The sequence below is a fragment of the Esox lucius genome, chromosome 15 (assembly GCF_011004845.1).
Source record: "Esox lucius isolate fEsoLuc1 chromosome 15, fEsoLuc1.pri, whole genome shotgun sequence".
In the NCBI taxonomy this organism is placed as follows: Eukaryota; Metazoa; Chordata; class Actinopteri; order Esociformes; family Esocidae; genus Esox; species Esox lucius.
This window is the reverse complement of record NC_047583.1, coordinates 14925396-14950548: the sequence shown is the minus strand read 5'-3', so window position 1 is coordinate 14950548 and position 25153 is coordinate 14925396. Positions and strand designations below refer to the sequence as shown.

Genomic DNA, 25153 nt, shown 5'->3' with positions numbered 1-25153 from the left:
GCCTTGTCCCTTGTGTACAGAGATTTCTCCAGATTCTCTGAATCTTTTAATGATAGTGTACCGTACATAATGAGATTTGCCCCGGCAGTCTTTCACAGTGTTGAACCCCTGACCATCTTAACATCTGAAAGACTCTTCCACTCTGGCACACCCTTTTTATACCCAATCATGTCACTGACCTGTTGCCTATCAACCTAAGTAGTTGTGAGATGTTCCACCAGGTTTAGTTTTTTAGCATTACACAATTTTTCCAGTCTTTTGTTGTCCATGTCCCACCCAGCATTTTTTAAACATGTTGCTGCCATCAAATTCAAAGTATACATATGTTTTTCAAGAAACAATAAAACATTTCAGTTTCAGCATTGATGTGTTATCTTTGTACAATTTTCTATTGAATATAGGGTTTGATTTGCACATCATTGGATTCTGTTTTTATTGACATTTTATTCAGTGACCCAACTTTTTTGGAAACAGGGTTGTACTGTATAAGGCCATATAGAGAACATGGCAAAATGTATTTCATGAAACCAAATAAACCTGTGACATCTAAGGATTAAATATTTTGCAGGCAGATATTCCATATACCATAATCTGCTACCGCTGTACAATTCAAACAAAACTTTAAATTACTAATAAACATTCACTTCTATTAAACTTTATTAACTGTCTCACAAATTCTGCATGTAATTTACAAGCTTCAGAGGCCAGATTTGCCCATTTTGAAATGTCATAATTAATAACAAAACATGTCACAGTCAAAGACAGTTACTACACTTGGGATTGTTTGAGAACACAGAAGCCAAGTAGCTATATGGAGTTCCATGCTGAGTCTACCTTTTCGATCATCAAATGTTCTCCACTCCACTGGTTTTCATGCTGTCTTCCTCTACCTCTTTAATTGTCTCCCCAACGTCTATGTTTCCATTCCTAAATCAGAAATGTCAGGTTAGAGAATGTCTATATTGTAATTACATCAAAGTTTTGCTTGGCTGCAGTATTTGTCTGCTCTTCAATAAAGACTTTATAAAAGAGTCTCCCAGTATGATGTAATGCATCATTGTATATATGACTAAACCACATGCTGTCCTTGGAATTCCAGCTGCAGCGGTATTCCTAGTGGCATTGGCTACATATTGGATGAATAAAGTGGACTCCGTGCCAAGACTCTCCTACATGCCCTTGTTGTCACTGTAGGTACCTTTTCTCAGTGTCACTCTCAACACTTTGGTTGTCACAGTCGTCATCCGATTTCAAGACCTGTGTTGTTAACAACTCTTCTCCCTTTGTTTTGACAAACTGTTCATTCAGGCCAGCTTCCCTCAGCTTGTCTCCATATATACGTTCTGCATCAGCCTTGGCCTTTTTCTACAGGAATTTAATCAACAGCAGTGAAATGGAGAAGGAGCATAACAGTTAACAATACCACTATTAACAATGCATATATTCATTCCAGCAAACTAATCATTTAGCTGTGAAAATCTTTGCCAAACAGAAGCAAACTAAAGCAAACAGAACAAAACAGAAAAGGACCTAGGAATTGTGTCCAAAAGAACCACTTCTCAGTCTGTCAGTAGAACCTCTTTATCGGTCTGTTTGCTTCTGTTTGATGAGACGTTTTGTAACTAAACATTTTGTTTGGCCTACCGAAAACACCCCAGTGCTCCTCTTCTACACTATTAAACGTTCTGGAAAAATAGTTTTATGAATACAAGTCCATAGTCTACCTGTGAGACCTGCTCAAATAGGAAAGGACGGACAGTGACTCTGGTCTTTATATCCTGTAGCTCTTTCTTATACTCTTTCATCCTTTGTTGGTCAGCCTCCCTGCAAGTACAGAGCCACAGAAACATTTAGTAAATGCAGTACAACTCTTTAATCAGTCAGTCCTTTTCTTTTTTTCATCTGAGTCATGTTTATATACTAACCGGTGCTTTTTTAGCTTCTCATGGTACACCTCTTTCAGGCTGCTGTGTGGGTCTGTGACCTTGGCACGGACGGCCACTGTCTTCTTCATGGCCTGAGACCTCATCCTGTGTTTCCTCATAAACTCGACACTCTCCTGCTCTGTGTTCTCCCTCTGCAACACCGACATTCTGATGGACCAGAAGTCATAGTAATACTAATCTTTACCGGGATCTGTGCAATGGAGAGACACATCTGATTAAAACAACCTCACAGTTCCCTTATACCTTATTGCCATACAACGTTTCCTAGCTGCGTCTGTGATGTAGGTGGGTAGCGTATCTGTAGACAATGATGTTAAGCCACCTAAGGAATTGCTTCTCTTCAAAAGGGCTGTGGGTTCCTGAGGACAAAAATAACAAGAGGAATAAAAATGTTGTTAAAGGTTATGTTGTAAAATGCTATGTAATTTTCATATTGAGCTACCCTGTTCTTTCTACAGAGTGCTATAGGGTGCTAACATGTTGTTTTTCAGAGATGCTCCTGCTTGGTCTTGAAGTCTTGGTTGATGTCCGCAGGTGGAAAGGCTGACACTTGGTCATATCTGTCCTCTCTGCTCTCCTCAGAGCCTCCCTTTGGAAGGCCTTGTGCAGCCGGTCAAAGTCAGGGACCAGGGAATTGGTCTTGGGCTTGAAGGTAGGCTTCTGATACAGGAAGGCAAGGACCTCCATTTTTGTTCGCTGGGCGGTGCGAGGCTCAGGGTTCTCGGTATGAGCCTGATTCTCTATAGGTGCAGTGGACTTCCTCAAGGTCTCCTGGGCCCTCTGCTGAATGCGTATCTTCCTTTGCAGCTCTTCTTCTATAAAATTCAGTGACAGAACAACATGTTTTAAAGTGTTATTAATACATTATAACACTATTTCCACCATTTCACTATTTCATTTTGGCAAAGTACCTTTCAAATGCTCAGAGACCGCAGGGTCTTTGATTGCTTTAGGTATTGGTTTCCTGACAGTGGCCTTTGCCATTTGAGACTGTGCCATCGTGCATATCATTTGCATTAGTTTCTCTCCCTTCTTCTCATCCCTTTCCAGGAAGCTGAAGGGCTTCTGCGTGGAGAGCAAGAAGTCCCTCCTCCGTTCACATCCTTCCTTCCTCTCCCTCTCACGCGTCTTCATCATATCATTGTAGAGAGGCACAACCACATGGATAGGCACAGGAACTGCACGGAACTTCCTCTGACACTCTGCTTCCTCTTCCTCCTCTTTGCTTGGTCGGGGTCGCTCTGTTTCTGTCGATCCCTGGTGCTGGAGTTCCCATGGTACTTTTCTCTGTGGAGCAGTTTTGGCCCTGGCTGCAGAGGACGTGACAGACCTCCCAGATTGTCTGACCTGTTGGGAGATCTTGGAGTTATACCTCTTTCCTGAGGTTAGGTCAGACATGGAACTGGATCTCGCCGGTCCCCTATATTTGCATTAAGTAACATAGAAAAAAGGTAAACCCTTATTAGTTTTTCTGACCTTTGAACATTTCTTAACACTGTGTAACCAGAACCCTGTTGTAGCCAATTGGCTTAGGTGAGTGACCTGACAAACCTGGACTGAGAGCTGAAGAACTCGTCCAGTTGTCTGTCAGCACTAGACCTCCTGCCAACGCCTGCTGACAGCATAGAGTTCTCATGGATCCGCTTCTCAAGGCCCTCTCGCTGTCTCCTTTCTGTGTCCTGTAGCTGCTGCTGGTGGGTCTCCTTCAGCGCCTGCAGCTGTTGCTGGAGCAGCAGCTCTGATCTCAGGCCATCCTCCAGGAAAGCCTGCAAGTCAGTCATGTTTCTTTGCTCCTGCATCCTGTCAGAAGTATGTACTCCTGAATCTGACATTTAACATAACAGCTATGGAAAAAGGAAAACCGGAAAGACATTATGGGAAAGTATTTGACATAATCACTTGGATTCTACCTACACACTGGGTTGATGACAGATACTTCCCATTTTTTTCACGGTCACTTTAAACAATCTACCAGTAAAAAACAAATGGGTATTGCATTGAGGGAGGCCACCAATCACAGTGTTTTATGAAAGTATGAAGTTCTGTAAGACAATCTTTATAAGACTGTTTGTAAAACCTGAACCGTGTGAGCTGGGCCGCAAAATGCAATTTTTTGCTTTTGACTGTAACATCCATTTGCTTCATGACATCAGATTTCGTGGCAGGAATTTGCTTTACCAAACTGGTTTCCACTACAGAAACTTTTGAAATGCAAACTGTTAACTACACTTATTAGCAATTTGAAGGTAGGCAAGTCATGTTGTTTTTCAATGAATTTCAATGAATTTTCATGGAATTACTGAAAATAGAATCTATTTCTATTTTCTGAGACAGCGCTTCTACCTTCAGATATCAAATTAGGCAGCCCTGCTTTATCTGCCTAGCAGTCAACAACTGTAAAGTAATGCTGCTTAGAGCCAGTAGCAAATTCAGTGTTTCACTGCTGCTGGCTGTACCGAAATCGGTACAGCCAAATAATGTAATAATAATTATGTAATAATGTAGATAAAATGTATCAACTTTTATATGATATGTATTCATTATTAGAGAACAAATTGACTTCGGCATTACAGTTTGAGTTGTTATAAAAAATAAAAATACAAATTGATGACTACATTTACAATTATTTTGCGCCTCCCCTGAAGCTTTATGACGCCACTTGAGAAGGCACCTCTCATTGAATGCCCCTGTTCTAGTAAAAATCCATCTTAAAAACAAATATAACAATTCCCTCCCAGATGTCAAAAAGATGTCTTGATCATTAATGATAAATATTGTGAATAAAATCTATATATGGGCCCTTTAGCAATAAAGCATGAGGCAGAGCTGTTTTAGGCACAAGCACAAGCAATACCAAGCAATACCATGGCAGAGCTGTTTTAGGCACAAGCAATGCCACAATTCAAAACTTTGCTGTAGTATTTTGTCAATATACCACAAAGTCACCTTGCTATTACAAACTGGTTACAAAATCCAATTACAACATTGAAACATGTCATACCTGATGTTAATCAAAATTCAGGATTGAACCCAACCAGTTTATAAACAATTGAAATAACTAAAAGTTTTATATTTCCTGAAATTAAATGTATTAATGATCCAAGTTATGCGTTATTACAAATCATAAGGGAATACTGTTTAGGGTTAAAATAAAAAAAAGAAACACGTCTCAGTGAGATAAAACTTTGTTCAGTTCAGCAATTTGTATTTCCACTGAACAGTGTCCTATATTCGGTAAATGATAAATCCCTGGAGAAGTTTTCTCCAACAGCACGTACTGTGAGCATGCGCAAGGGTTGACGTAGCAACCAAACTTCTTTCCTTAACATTACCAGTGAAGTATTCTCGTGTCTATTAGTACCGTGGTACATTCTACAATACTGTTTTAAAGCACCTATTGCATTGCACAATGTACAAATAATTAAGATTAAAATAGTGGAATTTTGCATAAAATAATATTTATATATAACCTGACGCGCGAGTCCACGATAGAACTAATGCAGACGTGTCCAGCCCATTATTCCACCTCTTCTTGCTTCACAAGACCTCCATATATCAACACTAAGAATGAATTACTGTACTTCGATGTTCACTTTTGTTTAGCACAAACGTCTGTGTAAAAGCTACGTTCAGATGCTATCGGAGATATCGGATTGTATATTCACTGACCATTTCAATAAAACGATGACAAAAATCTTATTTTGACAATTGCAACCTTATTAATATAGATTATGTAATTACTCCGGCCAATGTCAGTGTTAAGTAAGTAAACGTATCAAGCTAGTCACAATCTTGATTGAAGATTTATTCCCACTTCAAGACCACTTGACGACTTACCACTTTCCAATTTTCATTTCCGACGAGGACATGAACTTGGCCTATGATATTTGACTCCACCCCATCCAACCATCTAATGTTCTATTGGCTGAAACAAAAGCGTGAAGAAAAAAATATGTTTCTCCATTATTTTGGTGTCTTGTGATTACGTTGTACTACTGAATAAAGCAGTTTTAATATTAAACGTTTCGATATCATTATCACTAAAATAAAGGCAGCCTTTGAGGGTTACATAACTAAGGGAGCAGGCTGAAGTTAAACTAGCGCTGATTGGTTGAGCATTACAGGAAGTATTGTCTCTGTTGCGTATGTAACAATTTACAATATGGACATCGCTGCGATTAGGACATTTTCAAGGGGAACGTTTTAGTTCTGATTAAAACATCCCAACAATACAGTGTAACTGTTATAGGTTTAGACCAGTCCCACTCTACCTTGTTTTAAAGATGCATTCAGTCACTAAAGCAACGTTGGCAAGAATTGGGCGGTGGTGTGTTAATGTAAATCGGTTTACAGGAGCTAGAATTATTTACAGGGGAGTTGCGTGTACAGCAGAGCATGGGGATCGTGAAAATGAGCTCTATGATGTCATTATTTCGGGTGGAGGAATGGTTGGGACCGCTATGGCTTGTTCTTTAGGTGAGTAGAGGAGATCCCATGATGCTGCCCAGGCAGCCCCGGTGTTCTGCTCTGCCCTATACTTTCCCCCTCTAAAGGAGGAGCAACTATTCTGCTGCTGAATGCAAATTATTTTCCACAACTGCACTTAGGGCTTTGTTGTTGTTTAAAGCATACAGCATTTCCCTTAGTTCTATGTTGCTAAACTAAGTAAGATGTAATTAACACAAACATGTAGAGGGACTTTAATTTCTTGTTTTCATTACACCACCAGTTATGCCAAAATGTAGGCTATATCAATGCTACACCCACCACAAACTTAAATAAGATAAAACTAGACTAATTCACTGCCCTCAACATCATATCATTAGTTGTCTGTTTATCATTTGAATGCAGCATCAATCATGTTCATGGATCCTCATTATTTTTGACAGGCCTGGATCCAAACTTGGAGGGAAAGAAGATTCTGCTGCTTGAAGCAGGCAATAAGAAAGTGATGGAGAAGGTCCCTGATGCCTACAGTACGAGAGTCAGCTCTATCAGCACAGGCTCTGCCACCATCCTCACTGGTACACAACCATATTATCAAACACTGTTATCATGTCCTCTGAGAAAGTAAGCTGTCTAATTCATTTCTGTTTTCCATTGGCAGCCAATAGCATCAGAATTGAAACCACTCTGCATACAAATGCATTTATAGACAAGTATGTGCTTCATTAAGTACAGTAGAAGTACATTGTTGTTTATGGTCAGTCTGGCTGTTTCTACTATTGTCAGGTTTTGTTTCTATCCAGTTAAAATTGACACTATATCTTTACCCATGACAACAGAATTCTTGTTTTGTTGGCCAGGTTTCTGTCTTATTATGCTGGTTTGTGGTGTGGCTCAGTGGTTGGCAGGAAGAAGGTTAGGGATCAGCCCTAGTCTGTCTAGTCACACATGCTTAGCAGGGATCTTAAGTCTACATCAGTCATCAATGGGATGATTATCTTCTCAGCTAGTATTCATGTCTCTTTAGGTTTTACTCTATTAAGAATTGTGTGTCAGAAAGAAAGGAAGTTATATGGCTATACAAGCCAAAAAAGCTGTATACTTAGTGTATTATTTTGTTAACAATTGTGTTGTACTTCAGTTCAACCCAGTGCAAATCATTGAAACCCTATATTCAATAGAAAATAGTACCAAGACAGCATGTAAAATAATGAAACTGAGAAATGTTACTGTTTCTTGGAAAATACATGATCTCTTTGAATTTGATGCCAGCAAACACGTTTCATAAAAAGCTGTGAGAGAGGCACCAAAAGACTGGAAATTAGGGTTGCACAATATTGGAAAAAACTGACATTGCGATATTTTGTTTTTCTGCGATATATATTGCGATATGAAAAAATACAGAATGTCTTCAGAAAGAGCCTGGCTATAAACCTGACAATGTAACCTGGCTATGGATCCTTCATTTTTCCCCAGCCCCAACCTTTACAATTAAAATGTATGAAACTCATGAAAATTGTTATATTTCAGAACAGGTTGCTAAGTAATAATATGTAACAGTAATAGTATAGCAATAGCAACAGTAGTAAAATAGAATGCACAATTGGGCAGACGCAGTCTGTGGCCAAAGCACTGCAATCTGGTCCACTTGTTGAGGTGCAGCCTTCACCATGTTCTCGGCATTGTCTGTTGTAATACAGACTAGACGACTCTCATCTAGGCCCCATTCAGCTAAAGCTTCTCTCATCCCTGTTGTGATGTTCTCACTTGTATGATCCTCTGGGATAATGCAGTTTGCAAACAGCGACTTGGTGGAAGTCCTCATTAATAAAGTGTACGGTCAGACTTGTGTATGGCTCCGTTGTCTGGCTGGACCACAAGTCCGTTGTTGCTGTTTAATATTCCACTTGTGACAGCTCTTTTTCAACTTGTGCCTTGCATTTCTCGTACTGCTCTGGGATGGCAACTTGAGAAAATAGTTGCGTGATGGCATTAATTGGTACCATGTCTTTGGCGACATGAAATGTTATTGGATCTGTAATTCTCTTTGCCGTTTGGAACTTTTCTTGTATGGTGTAATACTGGCAAATGCATCCGAAATAGATTTTTGCTTTGGACGGCATTGAGATGCTTTACACTGGTCATACGAATATTTGTGGTGCCGCCTTAAAGGATTGAACAAATTGGCCGTGTTGTGGCAACAATTGCAAGGCACTCTCTATAAAGTACCTGTTTTTGGTCAACATCATCCTGTCTGTAGCCTAAATATTTCCATGTAATTGATGATGCATTTCTTTTTGCAACCAGATTCTCTATTTCTGTCTTTTTTGCCTGTTCCTTGCTCAACATTTTATCATGCGCAAGCAGAGCCTGCATGTCAACTAAGTGCAGCAATGAATCGTGTTTAAAATAATAATAATAAACTGTTTATCCAATAACCCACAATTCAGAGTAAATTACCTTATATCAGACAGATATAATGCTGGTTTTCCATTTGAAAAAAATATATATTGTAGACTGATATATGTTTACCTTACTAAATCGCATGTTCTGCGATGTGACTATTGCGGATGCGTACATCGCAATGTCGATGCTGAAACTATATATTGTGCAGCCCTACTGGAAATGTTGTGTAATGCTAAAAAAACTAAACCTGGTGGAATATCACGCAACTAATTAGGTCAATTGGCAACAGGTGAGTCCATGATTGGGTATAAAAAGATAATTCCAGACAGGATGGGTCTGTCAGAAGTGAGGATGGGGAGGGATTTACCACGTTGTGAAAGACTGCAGGGGCAAATAGTGCAACATTTCAAGAATAACGCAAAATATCACAGTGTAAAATGAAGAGAGTTTGGGGATCTCATCATCTACAGTACACTATATCATTAAAAGATTCTGAGCATCCGGTGAAAACTCTGTACACAAGGGACAATGCCGAAAACCACTATTGGATGGCCGTGATCTTCGGGCCCTCAGGCGGCACTGCATTAAAAACAGACACGATTCTGTAGTTGACATCACTGCTTGGGCTCAGAAACACTTCTGAAAACCATTGTCTGTGAACACAGTAAATTGCAGCATCCACAAATACAAGTTAAACTCTACCATGCAAAGAAGAAACCATACATAAACAACATCCAGAAACGCCAGCGCCTTCTCTGGGCCTAAGCTCATTTCAGATGGACTGAGGTGAAGTGGAAAACTGTCCTTTGGTCCAATTAATCAAAATGTGAGATTCTTTATAGGAATCATGGACGCTTCGTCCTCTGGGCTAAAGAGGAGAGGTACCATCTGGCTTGTTATCAGCACACAGTTCAAAAGCCAGCATCCATGATGGTATAGGGGTGCATTAGTGCACAAAGCATGGGTGACTTGCACTTCTGTGAAGGCACCATTAATGTTGAACAATATATACAGGTTTTGGAGAAACATATGCTGCCATTCGGACAATGTCATTTTCAGGTGAGGCCTTGTTTATTTCAGCAATGCCAAACCCCATTCTGCACAAATCACAACAGCATACCTGCAGTCCAGACCTGTCCCTATTGAGCTGCAATCGTATATATCAAGCAATAACGGAACTTTCAAAACTACAGCAATTGGTCTCCTCAGTTCCCAAACACTTACAGTGTTGGTAAACATGCCCCAGGCCCAACTTTTCTGACTCGTGTCGTGTTGCTGGCATCATATTCAAAATGGGCATGTATTTTTCCAAAAACTATACAATTTCTCAGTTTCAGCATTGGATATGTTGTCTGTCTACTATTTTCAATTAGATATAGGGATAAATGATTTGCACAACATGGCGTTCTGTTTTTATTTGCATTTTACACAGCGTCCCAACTTTTTTGGAAACAGGATTGTACTTATTACTATTTACATAGTACTTAAATTCTATTTTAATATTTTTACAACATAAGTGGTTCTAAAATAATACACTAAGTATACTGCTTTTTTGACATGTACATGACTGCGTTTAATCACCAGTCATTTTGACATTGATGTATTTTGACTTCATGTCTTGTTTGGTCAGATTTCTCTAACAAGTAATTATTGGTGCTTATATATAACATTCCTAAATTAGCAACTTGTATTATATTAAATGTTTTGTGTACATTTTCAGGTGTAGGAGCATGGGATCATATTATGAACATGAGATATAAACCCTATCAGAAGATGCAGGTCAGTTGTTGGAGATTCTCCTTTACCTCAGACTCTGCGATTTATTGCTTAATTGAAAAGCCCTTTTATTTACATTTGAACGAGTTATACCACTATATATTGTCTCTCCTTCTGCATTCACCAGTATCTTCTTGGCTATTCTATTGAAAAATGAATCTCGACTGCCTTTTAACCTCCAGTAAATCTTGTGCTGTACAATGCCAATTTCCTCAGGCATTTCGCTGTTCACAATGAAAAGCCAAACCCAATGGTGGTTTAAAACACGCATTTCGGTCATTCCTCTGCCTAATTTATACATCCTCAGAGGCCATGCAAATGCCAGGATGCCACAAACCATAAAGAACAGGAGGTACATTTAAAAAGATGACCAAAACTCTCTGGCTGAGTGAAAGGTCTGTTTTTTCTTCTAACCACAGTGGCAGCGTTTATTTATCAGCATCACCTTTAATGAGAAATATACATCTATTTGGCATCTTGAACTAGGCATTTATTCTCTGTGTTTACTCATTATGAAGATGAATGCAAGAAACAGGAGGTAGGAGATGAAAGATGAGGGGATGTGTGGATGTCAGCAGCAAAGAAATGCTGTTTTATATCTGGGGTGCAGGCCTAGTCCCTTCTGTAAGATGTGGTCATTTTGTACCAAAAACCAAACCACAGGGTGTCAGTCATGGGTGGTGATGTCATCATAAAATGCAGTCTGGTAATTATGGTGACATGCCTCTCCCATAATAACTTAACTGCTTTGCCCCATTTTGTGCTTGTTTGTTTGCTGATGCATATTACAAGGATATAGGAGCAATGTGTTGAGGTTAACCTAAAAAAATATCTCTATTCACTTTCCTGAAAAGGCACCTACTGCCTTGAAAAGGAAAACCTAATCTGAATAGCATTTTAAGAAAGGAAAGGCTTTCCTATGGGTCTTTATCAGAGGTATGAAAGTACCAAGTACCAGTACTCAGCTGTGTTAACCAGTTTAGTGAAGTTAACATCTAAATGACCAGGTAAAGGGAGATGCTTACTAACCAGTGACCAAAGAAATGAGGAGTGAAAATGTATCAATTAAAGTCACTGGTTAGTTATGAACTCCTTTCACCAGCTCATTTAGCTTATAATTAGGAACTTCCCAAAACTGGTGAACATAGCCAAGTACTTTTACTTGGCACATTTTACACCTCTGGTCATTAGTGAGCATTTCCAATGTTAGTATGTAAATCTCTTGTTTGGGGATTTCTCCTAGCAAAGAGGACAATAAGTATATAGCAACACATTCCTTATCAACTGAAGTATTATTTTACTCCAACATTAAAACTCCTTGCAATTTGTGGTTTGGTTTCATAAAATCTTTTGAGCAGCCAACCGCTTGTCACTAGTTGCAAACTCACCACCGTTAGTGGTTTTCTTTAGCGGTAAAACCCACAACTTTATGTTGGAAAAAGTCATTTAGCTGTTACTTCTGAATGATAAGGTCCTTTGCCTTGGTTACAGGCCAACATAGTCACACATAAGCATATCCATTTTGCTGCATTGCATTTAGTATTTTCATTTACATTCTCATAAAATGTACTGTATATGCCACAATTATGTTTTTCATTCTCAACTCAACTGTTTGGTATTTGCTATACAGTGGATATAAAAAGTCTACACACCCCTGTGAAAATGCCAGGTTCTTGTGATGTAAAATAATGAGACAAAGATAAATCATGTCAGAACTTTTTCCACCTATAATGTGACCTATAACGTGAACAATTCAATTGAAGAACAAACTCACAATAACCTGGTTGCATAAGTGTGCATACCCTTAAACAAATACTTTGTTGAAGCACCTTTTGATTTTATTACAGCACTCAGTCTTTTTGGGAAGGAGTCTATTAGCATGGCACATCTTGACATGGCAATATTTGCCCACTTTCATTCATTCATTCATCTTCTTCCGCTTCATCCGGGGCCGGGTCGCGGGGGCAGCAGTCTAAGCAGAGATGCCCAGACTTCCCTCTCCCAAGACACTTCCTCCAGCTCTTCCGGGGGGACACCGAGGCGTTCCCAGGCCAGCCGGGAGACATAGTCCCTCCAGCGTGTCCTAGGTCTTCCCCGGGGTCTCCTCCCGGTGGGACGGGACCGGAACACCTTCCCAGGAAGGCGTTCCGGAGGCATCCGAAACAGACGCCCAAGCCACCTCAGCTGACCCCTCTCGATGTGGAGGAGCAGCGGCTCTACTCCAAGCTCCTCCCGGGTACTAGATACTTAAACTCCTCCACTTGAGGCAGGCACTCTCCACCACTCTCCACTGTTCTTTGCAAATGCGCTCCAAATCTGTCAGATTGCTGAGGACATCTCCTGTGCACAGCCCTCTTCAGATCACCCCCCAGATGTTCAATTGGATTCAGGTCTGGGCTCTGGCTTGGCCATTCCAAAACATTAATCTTCTTCTGGTGAAGCCATGCTTTTGTGGATTTGGATGTGTGCTTTCGGTCGTTGTCGTGCTGAAAGGTGAACTTCATCTTCAGCTTTCTAACGGACGCCTGATGTATTTGGAACTGTTCATAATTCCCTCCACCCTGACTAAAGCCCCGGTTCCAGCTGAAGAAAAACAGCCCCAAAGCATGATGCTGCCACCACCGTGCTTCACTGTGGGTATGGTGTTCTTTGGATGATGTGCAGTGTTGTTCTTGTGCCAAACATACCTTTTGGAATTATGGCCAAAAGGTTCAACCTTGGTTTCATCAGACCATAACACATTTTCCCATGTGCTTTTGGGAGACTTGATGTTTGTTTTTGCAAACTTCAGCTGGGCTTGGATGTTTTTCTTTGTAAAAAAAGACTTCCGTCTTGAAACCATACCCCATAGCCCATTCATATGAAGAATACGGGAGATTGTTGTCACATGTCGCACACAGCCAGTATTTGCCAGAAATTCCTGCAGTTCCTTTAATGTTGCTGTAGGCCTCTTGGAAGCCTCCCTGACCAGTTTTCCTCTCGTCTTTTCATAAACTTTGAAGGGACGTCCAGTTCTTGGTAATGTTTCTGTTGTGTCATATTTTCTCCACTTGATGATGACTCTCTTCTCTGTGTTCCATGGTATATCTAAAGCTTTGGAAATTATTTTGTACTCTTCTCCTGACTGATATCTTTCAACAATGAGATCCCTCTGATGCTTTGGAAGTTCTCTGCGGACCATGGCTTTTGCTCTGAGATGCAACTAAGAAAATGTCAGGAAAATCCTACTAGAACAGCTGAACTTCCATCCATCCATCTTCTCCCGCTTATCCGGGGCCGGGTCGCGGGGGCAGCAGTCTAAGCAGGGATGCCCAGACTTCCCTCTCCCCAGACACTTCCTCTAGCTCTTCCGGGGGGACACCGAGGCGTTCCCAGGCCAGCCGGGAGACATAGTCCCTCCAGCGTGTCCTAGGTCTTCCCCGGGGTCTCCTCCCAGTGGGACGGGACCGGAACACCTTCCCAGGAAGGCGTTCCGGAGGCATCCGAAAAAGATGCCCAGCTGAACTTTATTTGTGATTATTCAGAGTCACTTTAAATGATGGGAGGTGTGTCATGACATCTATTTAACATGTGTTTGAATGTGATTGGTTAATTCTGAATATAGGCACATCCCCAGTTATAAGAGGGTGTGCACACTTATGCAACCAGGTTTTTGTAAGGTTTTTATTTTTCATTTCTCCCCCTTGAAGATTTCAGTTTGTTTTTCAATTGAATTGTTCACATAATAGGTCACATTAAACGTGGAAAAGGTTCTGACATGATTTATCTTTGTCTCATTCTTTTATATCACAAAACCTGGCATTTTCACAGGGGTGTGTAGACTTTTTATATCCATTTACACATCTTCCTGTTTGTTGGGTCATGAATGTTGCCATGAATTGACTTTCAAAGTATTTCAAAGTGGTTCAACAAGCTCCTTTAGAACTAATTCAGCCATGGACCAGAAGGCTGTTGATGACCTTCCTATATCTTGCTTGGATGCTTGAAGTAGTGGCTGCCAAGCTTTGGCTGCAGTTGAACAACTTTGATGTGTTCAGTTCAATAAGGCTTGGCTTCTTTGGCTGGCTAAATATAGGTAAAGGGGGTATATTTATGGTTTGAGTTGTAGACCACAGGGGTAATTGGTCTGTCATTTAGGTTTGGGATGCCTGCTCAGATGCCCTGATTACATTTGATAAGGAGAACCTGCAAGACGAGATGGCCTACATTGTGGAGAATGACATCATTGTGGCTGCCCTGACAAAACAGCTGGAGAATCTCTCTGGTAAGACAAGTAGCACCACATACATTTGCATTCAGGGTTTAGACAATAAAGCTTTCCTTCACAACTCAGTGATTTGACACTCTGCACAGAAGAGCTCTTGATTCCATTTAGGTTTTGTGGGGTACAGGCTCCGGCAGCTAATGTCACCGGATTTGTTGCATCTTGCCACCATCTTTTTTAAAGACCAACGCAGCTGTTGGACACCTCCATGTTTTTCCTGCTATTTCAATCAGGTGCCAGTGTTCCAGGCAAAGCACTGCCATGTGAAGACCCGTGTAGTGGTCTGGGGATCGGTTTAGCATTGACATGTGCTTCCACACTAGGGCTGCAACTAACAGCTGTTTACATAATGGATCTGTCAAATATTACTGCGATTAATCGGATAAAAAGCATATTCCAGGATTAAATTAAGTGTTTTTTTATATATAAATTTTTTTTTTGTCTTCAACAATGTTCTCTTTAAAGCAACTTGATAAGTAGTAAAACAAATATATAGGGTTTTATGAAGTGCATATATAATGTTTTACAAAGCTGTTTTTACTCTTCATTTTGAAAGGTGCTATTCTAAACTACGTTGATACAAAGAAAACAATGTAAAATAGTGGGCTAAAATACCACTGGTATGCTTTAACGTGTTGAAATTCAACCAGAATAACCGTTAGGAGAAATAAGGAAAGGTAAGACTTTGCAGAGAATCTTATAACTGTCAGCTTTAAAAATAGCTGAATTATAGCCTGAAGTACACAGACAACATCCCTATAATAAAAGAATTGAGGTTGACTGCGGATGCATTCTGCTCTAAGTATGACACTTGTGGCATGATGCATCACATTAGTAACATGGGGAGTGCTTAGTTAGCATGCTTGACTGCAGCTGTGAACCACCACCACGCGAACTAATAACCAGGGTTGCCAGATTTTATTAACATTATAACACCCAATCACCCGCGGACTCCAAAAAAAACTGGCAAAACGCAATTTTTTCTATACAACCCAATCTGTAAATCAACCCGCCCAAGCCCATTTCTGGCTGCACACTGTCATTAAAAATAGCCGAATTGCGCAGGAAAACACCCGATCTGACAAAACTGCCAGTAGCCCAGCTGTTTTGTGGTGCTGCTGAGAACTAGGTGACAGTGCTTTGAGCAACTCTGTCTCCATTTTCCAAATTTTTTTTCCAGCTCAGTCTCACATAGACACAACTAATCGATATTTCAGTTCTATTTTCAGTTTGTTGACAACTATTTTTATTATTGATGTTATCGATTTTATCGAGTTAGTTGTTGCAGCCCTATTCCACTCGACTACTATGCTAAAAAAAATCATTTGTTGCAGGAAACATGTTTTCCATATGTTCATCACATGGTCTCATACTGTCTTCCTATGGCCAAGATGTTTCTGTTTGTACATAGAAAAGCAGTCTCTAGCAAGTTGGTTTTGTAGTAAATCTGCCCTTCAATCACCGCAAGCCAATATTTGTTACTCATTTTCAGGAACCAGTAGTCAATCAGCAGTTGGAAAGTCTCCAAATGCACAAAGCCAACTGTAATTCCTGATCATTTGATCTTAAAGATGTTCCCAATAGGTGGAGGTTTTTAGTGCAAATCCAGCAAGCTGACAGAAGGTGGAAAGTGTGTTGTGGTCTGCTTGTAGATAAACGCTATTAATCAATGCCATGCGGCAAGCCAAGACCATTTAGAAGATTGTCGATGTGAGCTTCGGTAGCCGGTCCCTGCCAGAGAAGGAAACCAGTGGTGTTTTACGAGGTGGTTTGTAGATCTTCTACTGCCTTAGTCACTCTCAGCCAAAGCCATGCACTCTCTTTTTCCCTTTTGGACGGAACAAGTAGCAAAGCCTTAATTAGTGTGACTAATTGTGATGAAAAATACTTACTGGGCCTTCCTTGCTTGGTGGAAGTGAGAGTTAATTTTTTACCAAAATCTATTGTCTGTGGCAAACCAAAACACCCTTGGTTCTGCTTTTGAGTCTTTTTAGTGTCTCTCAGATCATGTGAGGGTCCAGTACAAATCCAAGGTGGTGAAGTACACTTGGCCCAAGTCCCACCAGGTAGAAGACTCTATCCCCTGGGTTCAAGTGACTCTGGCCAATGGACAGACACTTCAAACCAAACTTCTGGTCAGTCCAACATTTGAGTATTATTTAATCAAATATGAATGTTCTTACCATAATGTTCTAGGCTGTAATTGCTGTGGTTGGCTGTTTTTCAGATAGGAGCTGATGGGCCAAATTCGATGGTTAGGCAAGAGGCAGGGATACCCACGGTCAAGTGGAATTACGACCAATCCGCTGTTGTGGCTGTCCTGCATCTGTCTGAAGTGAGATCTTACAACCTGTTTATTCGACCAATTCTGTGTCATAACTAGAGAGGATGCTCATTCTCTATATATTTTAATACAGCCAACAGAGAATAATGTGGCATGGCAGAGGTTCCTTCCAACAGGACCCATAGCAATGTTACCGGTAAGTTTTTATCATGGGTACAAAGTTCAAATTAGCATATAGCTTTTTTTGTCTTTCTTTTTTTACCTGACGTCGCCATGTTCTCTTTTGGCTGTAGTTGTCGGACACTGAGAGCTCCCTGGTGTGGTCTACCAGCCACCACCATGCTGAGGAGCTACTGAATCTGGATGAGGAGAGCTTTGTGGACGCGGTCAACTCAGCCTTTGTGAGTCCCAGGCCTGACCCCAAGAAATGTGTTAATGACAAAGAGAAACAACTGTCAAAATACAGCAGATAAACAAATAGATATTTCATACTTCCATATGTGATTTGAATAGACCATTTCTGAATGGAAACGCTCTTAAATGAAATGCTAACTTGAGCCCACTTGAAGTGTGCCAATATACCGTTTCGCCAATGCCAGTGGGTGCATTTCCCAAGCCGGCTATTTTTACCAGTCCTGCCCGATGGGGTCACCATGGTTGAGTCATGTTTGGTTTTAGGCCTGGTTTGCTAATTAAACCTGCGGTCTGCCAGCACTGTTCATTACTGCATGGAATGTTTTTCACACTAAGCTAATTGAACAGCACGGCCTGACCAGCTTCTTCTTTTAATTAGCTAGGATCCTGTGTCACTGCCAAACCTTTTTGTTAGAGGAAAACTAGGCTCACTCTGCATTTCTGCACTAGCTCGATTCTTAGTTAACTTCTCTATTGTCTCCCACATTGTTCTCTATCTCTTCTGTACCACCCTTCCCTGTCTCCCTCTATCTGGGTTAACTGTCTGCCAGTGGAGTAATGAGAACCACAGTGAACTAGCGGAGACTGCTGGCTCTCTGTTCCGCACTGCCTTGTCAGTCCTAATGCCGTCTGCAGGCTCGACTCGCCAGCTACCACCGAGTGTGGCCGGGATTGGCCCCAAAAGCAGGGTCATGTTCCCCCTGGGCATGGGCCACGCATCGGAGTACATCAGACATCGGGTGGCCCTTATCGGGTAAGTCATAACTCACCCATGTGGGACGTAGCAACTTCACAACGGTTAAGCCCTAGAAAACTGTCACCCGTATTTAACCTGGCATTTGGCAATATTAAGAATTTATAATAGAGTAAACTCCCAAAATATTTGGTGCTATTAAATATCCTGATACTGGGTTAAGCTTAGAATGCAGTTGAGCTTAACAAGGCCTCCAGAACCAGTGGAGAACCCCATGACATCAAAGATCCACCACCATATTTTACTTTAGGTTTGGGATTGTTTTTCTATTAATGCATTATCATTTCCACACCAAATTGATTACTGTTGTGGGGGGCCAAAGGGCTCTATTTGTAGGTACTTTGACCAAAGCACCAGTTCCAGTTAGAGTTCTGTTCCATACGTTAACATTTGTTTGATAAAAATGAAACTCGTTGGCCTTGCACATCCGTAGGTGTTTTTATATTGAAACAAGAATACATGAGCAATAGAAAATGTCTTCTGTAAAATGTGGTGGTAGATCACCACTCGTCGTGGGGCCTTTGTTATTTTCACAATCTTACTGACTGCAAGCACACATTGAAATCCAAGAAATTAATAGGTTGATTGACCACAAAATAAAGACGTTGCTTTGGCCATCCTATTCTCCTGAAATCCCATTGAAAAACTGTGGAATTGAAGAGGGTAGTCCATAAGTGCAGAAACCAAAGGATGTCAAAAGAGTCTGAATGCTGGAGTGGCCTAAGGTCCGTTCCGCTGTGTTCTGCATTCTCATAAAAGGTTATAGGAAAAAGATTAGTGTTATTATCCTTGCAAAGGGTGTTGGCTTAGAGTACTGAACTGAGATTTCTTTTTCAAAGGTGTCATTTTTGGTCCATTCCTTTGAATCATTGTTGAAGTATGATATATTCCACATGTTGAAAAAATGCAGTATTGCTCATTATTTATTTTATTTCATGAAGGCATTTTTGCTTTTCCAGGGTGTTGTTCATTGTGAGATGATTATGTGGGGGCAGGGGCACCAACAGGGATTTTAGGCCCCATGAATGTATATCACATGGGGCCCCACCTAGGGGTGCCGGAGGATCGGCACGATGCATACAGTGGAATTCACTATTTAATGCAAGACTGATACCCTCTATAAGAAAGTGCCCTAGCATCAAAAAAAGACTATAAGCTGTTTCTGTTTCAGATAATGATCAGCATGTGAAATTCTTATCATTGAAAAGGATTTAATCATTTTTCTTTTGTGATAATAAAATAATTCCCACGGACCCCCTGCCATTATGCCAACTGACATGTCATTTTACACTGCTGCTCTCCTCCTTCAGTTGGAAGCTGGTTCGGGGGTATGGGGATGGACAGACAGGGAGTAGGGCTGGTTCAGGGGTATGGGGATGGACAGACAGGGAGTAGGGCTGGTTCAGGGGTATGGGGATGGACAGACAGGGAGTAGGGCTGGTTCAGGGGTATGGGGATGGACAGACAGGGAGTAGGGCTGGTTCAGGGGTATGGGGTTGGGCAGACAGGAAGTAGGGTTGGTTTAGTATCAATAGCTTGCTAAAAGTTTGTTTGCATTGATTTAAATGTCAGCTTCTTTTCTCTTTCCTGTCTTTCCTTTTCTTCCAGGACCACCATGGCACTCATTTATTCTTAATTAAATGCCATTAATTTCCCATTCTTTCCCACTGACTCCCATTAATTGTCTATTGACTCCCCATTCATAACCATTTGACCTCCATTCATTTCCCATAGAACCCCATTAATACCCCATTGACCTCTATTAATTCCTCATTGACTTCTGTGTGTTCCCCATAGATCCCAATTAATTCCCCATTGCCCCCCATTCATTTCCCCTTTGACTTCTATGTGTTCCCCATAGACTCCATATGAATCACCATTGACTCCCATTCATTCCCCATTGATCTCAATTAATTCCCTATTGGCCATTCTCCATTGATTTCCATGGAGCCCCATGCATTTGTTGATTATAGCACCACCATCAGGCTGATCAGCTTGAAACTTTGTGGATGCCTTCCTGCCATAGGCCTGAACCCATATGCTAAGTTTGGTTGCAGTAGACCTCACCATCTTGCATTAATGAGCATTTTAATTGAGACCACCCCCACAATAATTTTCATTGGCTCATTAGCCATTCTGTTAAAGATATCAACAATCCCAATCTTTATATAGCGGCGTGACAATCAGTGCAACGCTCTAGTTGAAGATAACTTTTTAGTGTTTACACAACATTTCTAAATGGTGGAAAATCCAAGATGGCGGACTTTGGTTCTATATGAGGGTTCTTGAGGCAAATTTGTTCCTTAGGTGAAGAGGGTTCTGTGGACAGAATTTCAGACCTCTAGGACATACTGGGTAGAAATGCCAGTGGGGTGTTTGGAGCGGCTTAGATTGCTTATTGTAACGCCACCTAGGGGTCAACTGGACCCTTAGTTTAATAAATGAATTCGGCAGGCTGTATATACCTGTGGGCCAAGTGGTGTGTCTGTAGTGCGTCTGTAGTGCATGCCATCTCACTGGCCTAGAAATGGACGAATAATAGTAATCCTAACAAAATAATTTGGCTCCTTGAGCCCCTTCGGGGACAGGTGGATAGATTAATAATGTTATGTTGCATTTCTTTTTGCCTAATGTTTCAATACTTTTTTAGGTCCCCTGTCAGTCACGGGCACTTAGAAATCTTCCTAACGTCCCCCATACGGCACCCCTGGTAGCAAGTGCTCTAAAGTGTGACTAATTTGGCAATCAAATATATTGGTAAATACCTTTACAACCATTAATTTGTTTTGGGAGCTCTGTGCAAAAAAAAAACAACAATCCAATGAATGAATAAGTGACAGTATTTTGTGGCAACAGTCTTTCTTTCCCAGTACTGTCTCACTCCTGTGGCTGTCCGGGATACACTCAAAGCCCTACCCAGCTGCCCCTGTCACTCAACATGCAGGCAGGCCGTTCAACAGCACCACACGGTTACTTAGTTCCTCTGTGCTGCGGCTAAGCCTGGTTCTCCTCGCATGCACTCAGAGATTTATCCAGAACAACAGCAAAGCTTCTTTAGACATTGCAACATCATAATTGTCGGCTCCCTGTAGTAATTTATAAGTTCTAACTGTTGACTTTTAGTGGGTTGTCGCACGCCTCACACAGCAGGCTACATCACGGTTAGCTGCTCCACCCGCTTTAGCCCGCTTCAGCTGCCTTTTACCTAGGAAAACCCTGATGTCAGTTAGACCTGATAAAAAGAGTGCAGGCAAATTTACAAAAAAACATCTTCAACAAAAATTCACCCGCTGTAGTCACCATTGGTGGGCATGCATGTGACATTGCACCGTGTTAATAGTTGACACTTGGGGCTCAATTTGGACATTTTCACTTAGGGGTGTACTCACTTTTGTTGCCAGCGGTTTAGACATTAATGGCTGTGTGTTGAGTTATTTTGAGAGGACAGAAAATGTACACTGTTATACAAGCTGTACACTCAATACTTTACATTGTAGCAAATTGTAATTTCTTCAGTGTTGTCACATGAAAAGATACAATCAAATATTTGCAAAACTGTGAGGGGTGTACTCACTTGTGAGATACTGAATGAAAGGGGAACCATTTTTGTTTACATATGTGTTGAATATAAATGGACGTATTTTAATACATTTTATTGTTTAGTTATTATATTTCTACATGAATGTTTTTTTTTGTAAAAACAAAATAAAAATAATCTTTGCATTTATTCCAAGTTCAACACAGATCTCCCTAATGAAATGGTCACTTTATGATTATGCACATATTTTGTGGCATAGAAAGATGGAAATGTGCTTCCAAAGTCTGTAGGGTCTGTTATGTCTAGTCCCAAAGTAGACAATATATTAATCACAAAATAAAGGTGTTTTAGTGCTTTTTGTGTTTAATAGGACCACCAGTGGTACCAGTGAAAAATCCAGAAAACCTCATTGGATGATTTTTTTTAATAATTAATTTGCATTTTATTGCATGACATAAGTATTTGATCACCTACCAACCAGTAATAATTCAGTCTCTCACAGACCTGTTTGTTTTTCTTTAAGAAGCCCTCCGGTTCTCCACTCATTACCTGTATAAACTATACCTGTTTGAACTCGTTACCTGTATAAAAGACACCTGTCCACACACTCAATCAAACAGACTCCAACCTCCCCACAATTGTCAAGACCAGAGAGCTGTGTAAGGACATCAGGGATAAAATTGTAGACCTGCACAAGGCTGGGATGGGCTACAGGACAATAGGCAAGCAGCTTGGTGAGAAGGCCACAACTGTTGGCACAATTATTAGAAAATGGAAGAAGTTCAAGATGACGGTCAATCTCCCTCGGTCTGGGGCTCCATGCAAGATCTCACCTCGTGGGGCATCAATGATCATGAGGAAGGTGAGGGATCAGCCCAGAACTACATGGCAGGACCTGGTTAATGACCTGAAGAGAGCTGGGACCACAGTCTCAAAGAAAACCATTAGTAACACACATCATGGATTAAAATCCTGCAGCGCACGCAAGGTCCACCTGCTCAAGCCAGCGCATGTCCAGGCCCATCTGAAGTTTGCCAATGACCATCTGTATGATCCAGAGGAGGACTGGGAGAAGGTCATGTGGTCTGATGAGACAAAAATAGAGCTTTTTGGTCTAAACTCCACTCGCCGTGTTTGGAGGAAAAAGAAGGATGAGTACAACCCCAAGAACACCATCCCAGCCGTGAAGCATGGAGGTGGAAACATCATTATTCGGGGATGCTTTTCTGTAAAGGGGACAGGACGACTGCACCGTATTGAGGGGAGGATGGATTGGGCCATGTATCACGAGATCTTGGCCAACAACCTCCTTCCCTCAGTAAGAGCATTGAAGATGGGTCGTGGCTGGGTCTTCCAGCATTAAAACGACCCGAAACACACAGCCAGGGCAACTAATGAGTGGCTCCGTAAGAAGCATCTCAAGGTCCTGGAGTGGCCTAACCAGTCTCCAGACCTGAACCCAATAGAAAATATTTGGAGTGAGCTGAAAGTCCGTATTGCCCAGCGACAGGTCCGAAACCTGAAGGATCTGGAGTGGGCCAAAATCCCTGCTGCAGTGTGTAAACCTGGTCAAGAACTACAGGAAATGTATGATCTCTGTATTTTTTCTGATGTATCAAATACTTATGTCATGCAATAAAAAAAATAAAAAGCAAATTAATTACTTAAAAATCATACAATGAGATTTTGTGGATTTTTGTTATAGATTCCGTCACTCACTGTTGAAGAGTACCTATGATACAAATGACAGACTTGTACATGCGTTGTAAGTGGGAAACACTGCCGATTTTGCAGGTTTTCAAATGCTTGTTCTTCCCACTGTATTTAGGGCCCTGGATGGCTGTTTTCATTGTAACCTGAATATGTGGTGACTGGGTTTACGTGACGGTTTTTCTCTCAGGGATGCAGCCCACCGTGTCCACCCTTTAGCTGGTCAGGGAGCCAACCTGGGCTTTGGAGATGTGGCCTGCCTCACTCAGGTCCTGAGCCAGGCTGCCTTTAATGGGAAGGATCTGGGTAAGCAACTGCCCTAAACGGACACAAAACACAGCAGCCGTAGTCTGTGGTTTCTCATAAGCTCTTTTCCATAGCCCAGACTAGGACACTTGCTGTTGGTCTTGATTATAAAAAGAACCGGCTTTCTTCCAAAGTCTAAATAATATTTGTTTTGCCTATTCTGCCAAGCACTATATGTGCATTGCGCTTTTATAGAATACATTCTCCTGTGTGAAATGTTTTTTTGAAAACAGGAAAAATGTCCTGAACATGAACCGCTTTCCTTCGTGATGCCTTGAGCCCTGGGGTTTTGTTCTCCTCTGTGTTGTGCAGGGGCCATGCAACACCTATTGGTATATGAGACGGAGCGCCAGAGACACAACCTGCCCATGATGGCCGCCATCGACCTGATGAAACGACTCTACTCCACTAATGCTGCTCCAGTGGTTCTGCTGCGCACCTTTGGTCTGCAAGCCACCAACACACTACCAGCCATAAAAGTATGCTCTGTCTCTGTCCCTCCCAAACCCACCAATCCCAAATGTAACACGCCGCACCGAACTAAACGCCCACCTCAACATAATGCATCCGCTTGAACCCCCAGGGTTAGGCCACCTGTCAGCAAGCCCCATTGTGGCTTCGCCTACGACCCTTACCCACCCTGCCTGTCCTCTGATTACATGGCTTCTTAGTACTGCCTATAATTTCCATGGTAATCAACCTACTACTACGGCAGCTAAGTTTAGCCTCAAATTTCGTGTTACTGAAAATGTGTGGGTGGGGCGCAGGGCTGGCCCTAGGGCTGCCTCACGGCGGCGTTGGCTTGTGTTTTCACACTACACCGCTCATGTGAAATGGCTTTAGTCCCTACTTAGTTGTTCAGACCAAAGCAACCATAACTGGTCGTAAAGGCATTTCTTTCTAGAGATCCAAGGTTATGCCTGACATTTTTCCATAATAAATGTTGAGTTTACACAGTTTCCAAATCTTGTATATAGATGTTGGTAGCTTTGACCAAGCAAAGACTTAAAAGAGCCTCTTCTATTGGATCGTGTTTACAGATAGTTTTGGATGAATACGTTGAGTAAGCTATGGTCTCATCTGTGGATGTTCTTTGTCGTCTTTCCAGGAGCAGATCATGGCGTTTGCGAGCAAGTGATACATCCTCCCGGCCTACAAATAGCAGTTTTATGGGAATCCCATGATGATATGCTATTGTGATGTTGTGAATGGAATGTAAAAGTGTAAATTAATAAATTATATTTTATGCTCTGATATCACTTGAATATAGAAATTTTTACTTGTTTATTTAATAATGTGTAAATAAGAT

General features: G+C 41.3%; 2 protein-coding genes across 2 annotated transcripts; one reads left to right on the top strand and one right to left on the bottom strand.

Moving 5' to 3' along the window:
* Positions 1-427: 427 nt before the first annotated feature.
* On the bottom strand, positions 428-5851 carry fam161b (FAM161 centrosomal protein B). The gene is made up of 9 exons (XM_034297342.1): positions 5784-5851; positions 3498-3790; positions 2858-3366; positions 2424-2761; positions 2190-2305; positions 1926-2093; positions 1725-1824; positions 1199-1365; positions 428-927 (listed from the first exon to the last, which is right to left on the bottom strand). The coding sequence occupies exons 2-9, from the start codon at positions 3776-3778 to the stop codon at positions 846-848; spliced, it is 1761 nt and encodes a 586-aa protein (XP_034153233.1). The 5' UTR covers positions 3779-3790; positions 5784-5851; the 3' UTR covers positions 428-845.
* Positions 5852-5938: 87 nt separating this feature from the next.
* On the top strand, positions 5939-25100 carry coq6 (coenzyme Q6 monooxygenase). The gene is made up of 12 exons (XM_010897907.4): positions 5939-6422; positions 6836-6970; positions 10519-10577; positions 14712-14838; positions 16843-16973; positions 17066-17173; positions 17256-17318; positions 17416-17523; positions 18088-18290; positions 23729-23844; positions 24157-24323; positions 24953-25100. The coding sequence occupies exons 1-12, from the start codon at positions 6230-6232 to the stop codon at positions 24980-24982; spliced, it is 1440 nt and encodes a 479-aa protein (XP_010896209.2). The 5' UTR covers positions 5939-6229; the 3' UTR covers positions 24983-25100.
* Positions 25101-25153: the final 53 nt, after the last annotated feature.

Excerpts from the sequence above, each read along its gene's own strand:
- fam161b (XM_034297342.1), bottom strand. The coding sequence starts at position 3,778 with ATGTCAGATTCAGGAGTACATACTTCTGACAGGATGCAGGAGCAAAGA. Across the intron at positions 2,306-2,423 it reads GCATCTCTGAAAAACAACAT|GAACCCACAGCCCTTTTGAA; the intron begins GTTAGCACCCTA and ends TTTTGTCCTCAG. Across the intron at positions 2,094-2,189 it reads AAACGTTGTATGGCAATAAG|AATGTCGGTGTTGCAGAGGG; the intron begins GTATAAGGGAAC and ends CTGGTCCATCAG.
- coq6 (XM_010897907.4), top strand. The coding sequence starts at position 6,230 with ATGCATTCAGTCACTAAAGCAACGTTGGCAAGAATTGGGCGGTGGTGT. Across the intron at positions 16,974-17,065 it reads CACTTCAAACCAAACTTCTG|ATAGGAGCTGATGGGCCAAA; the intron begins GTCAGTCCAACA and ends GCTGTTTTTCAG. Across the intron at positions 17,319-17,415 it reads GACCCATAGCAATGTTACCG|TTGTCGGACACTGAGAGCTC; the intron begins GTAAGTTTTTAT and ends TTTTGGCTGTAG.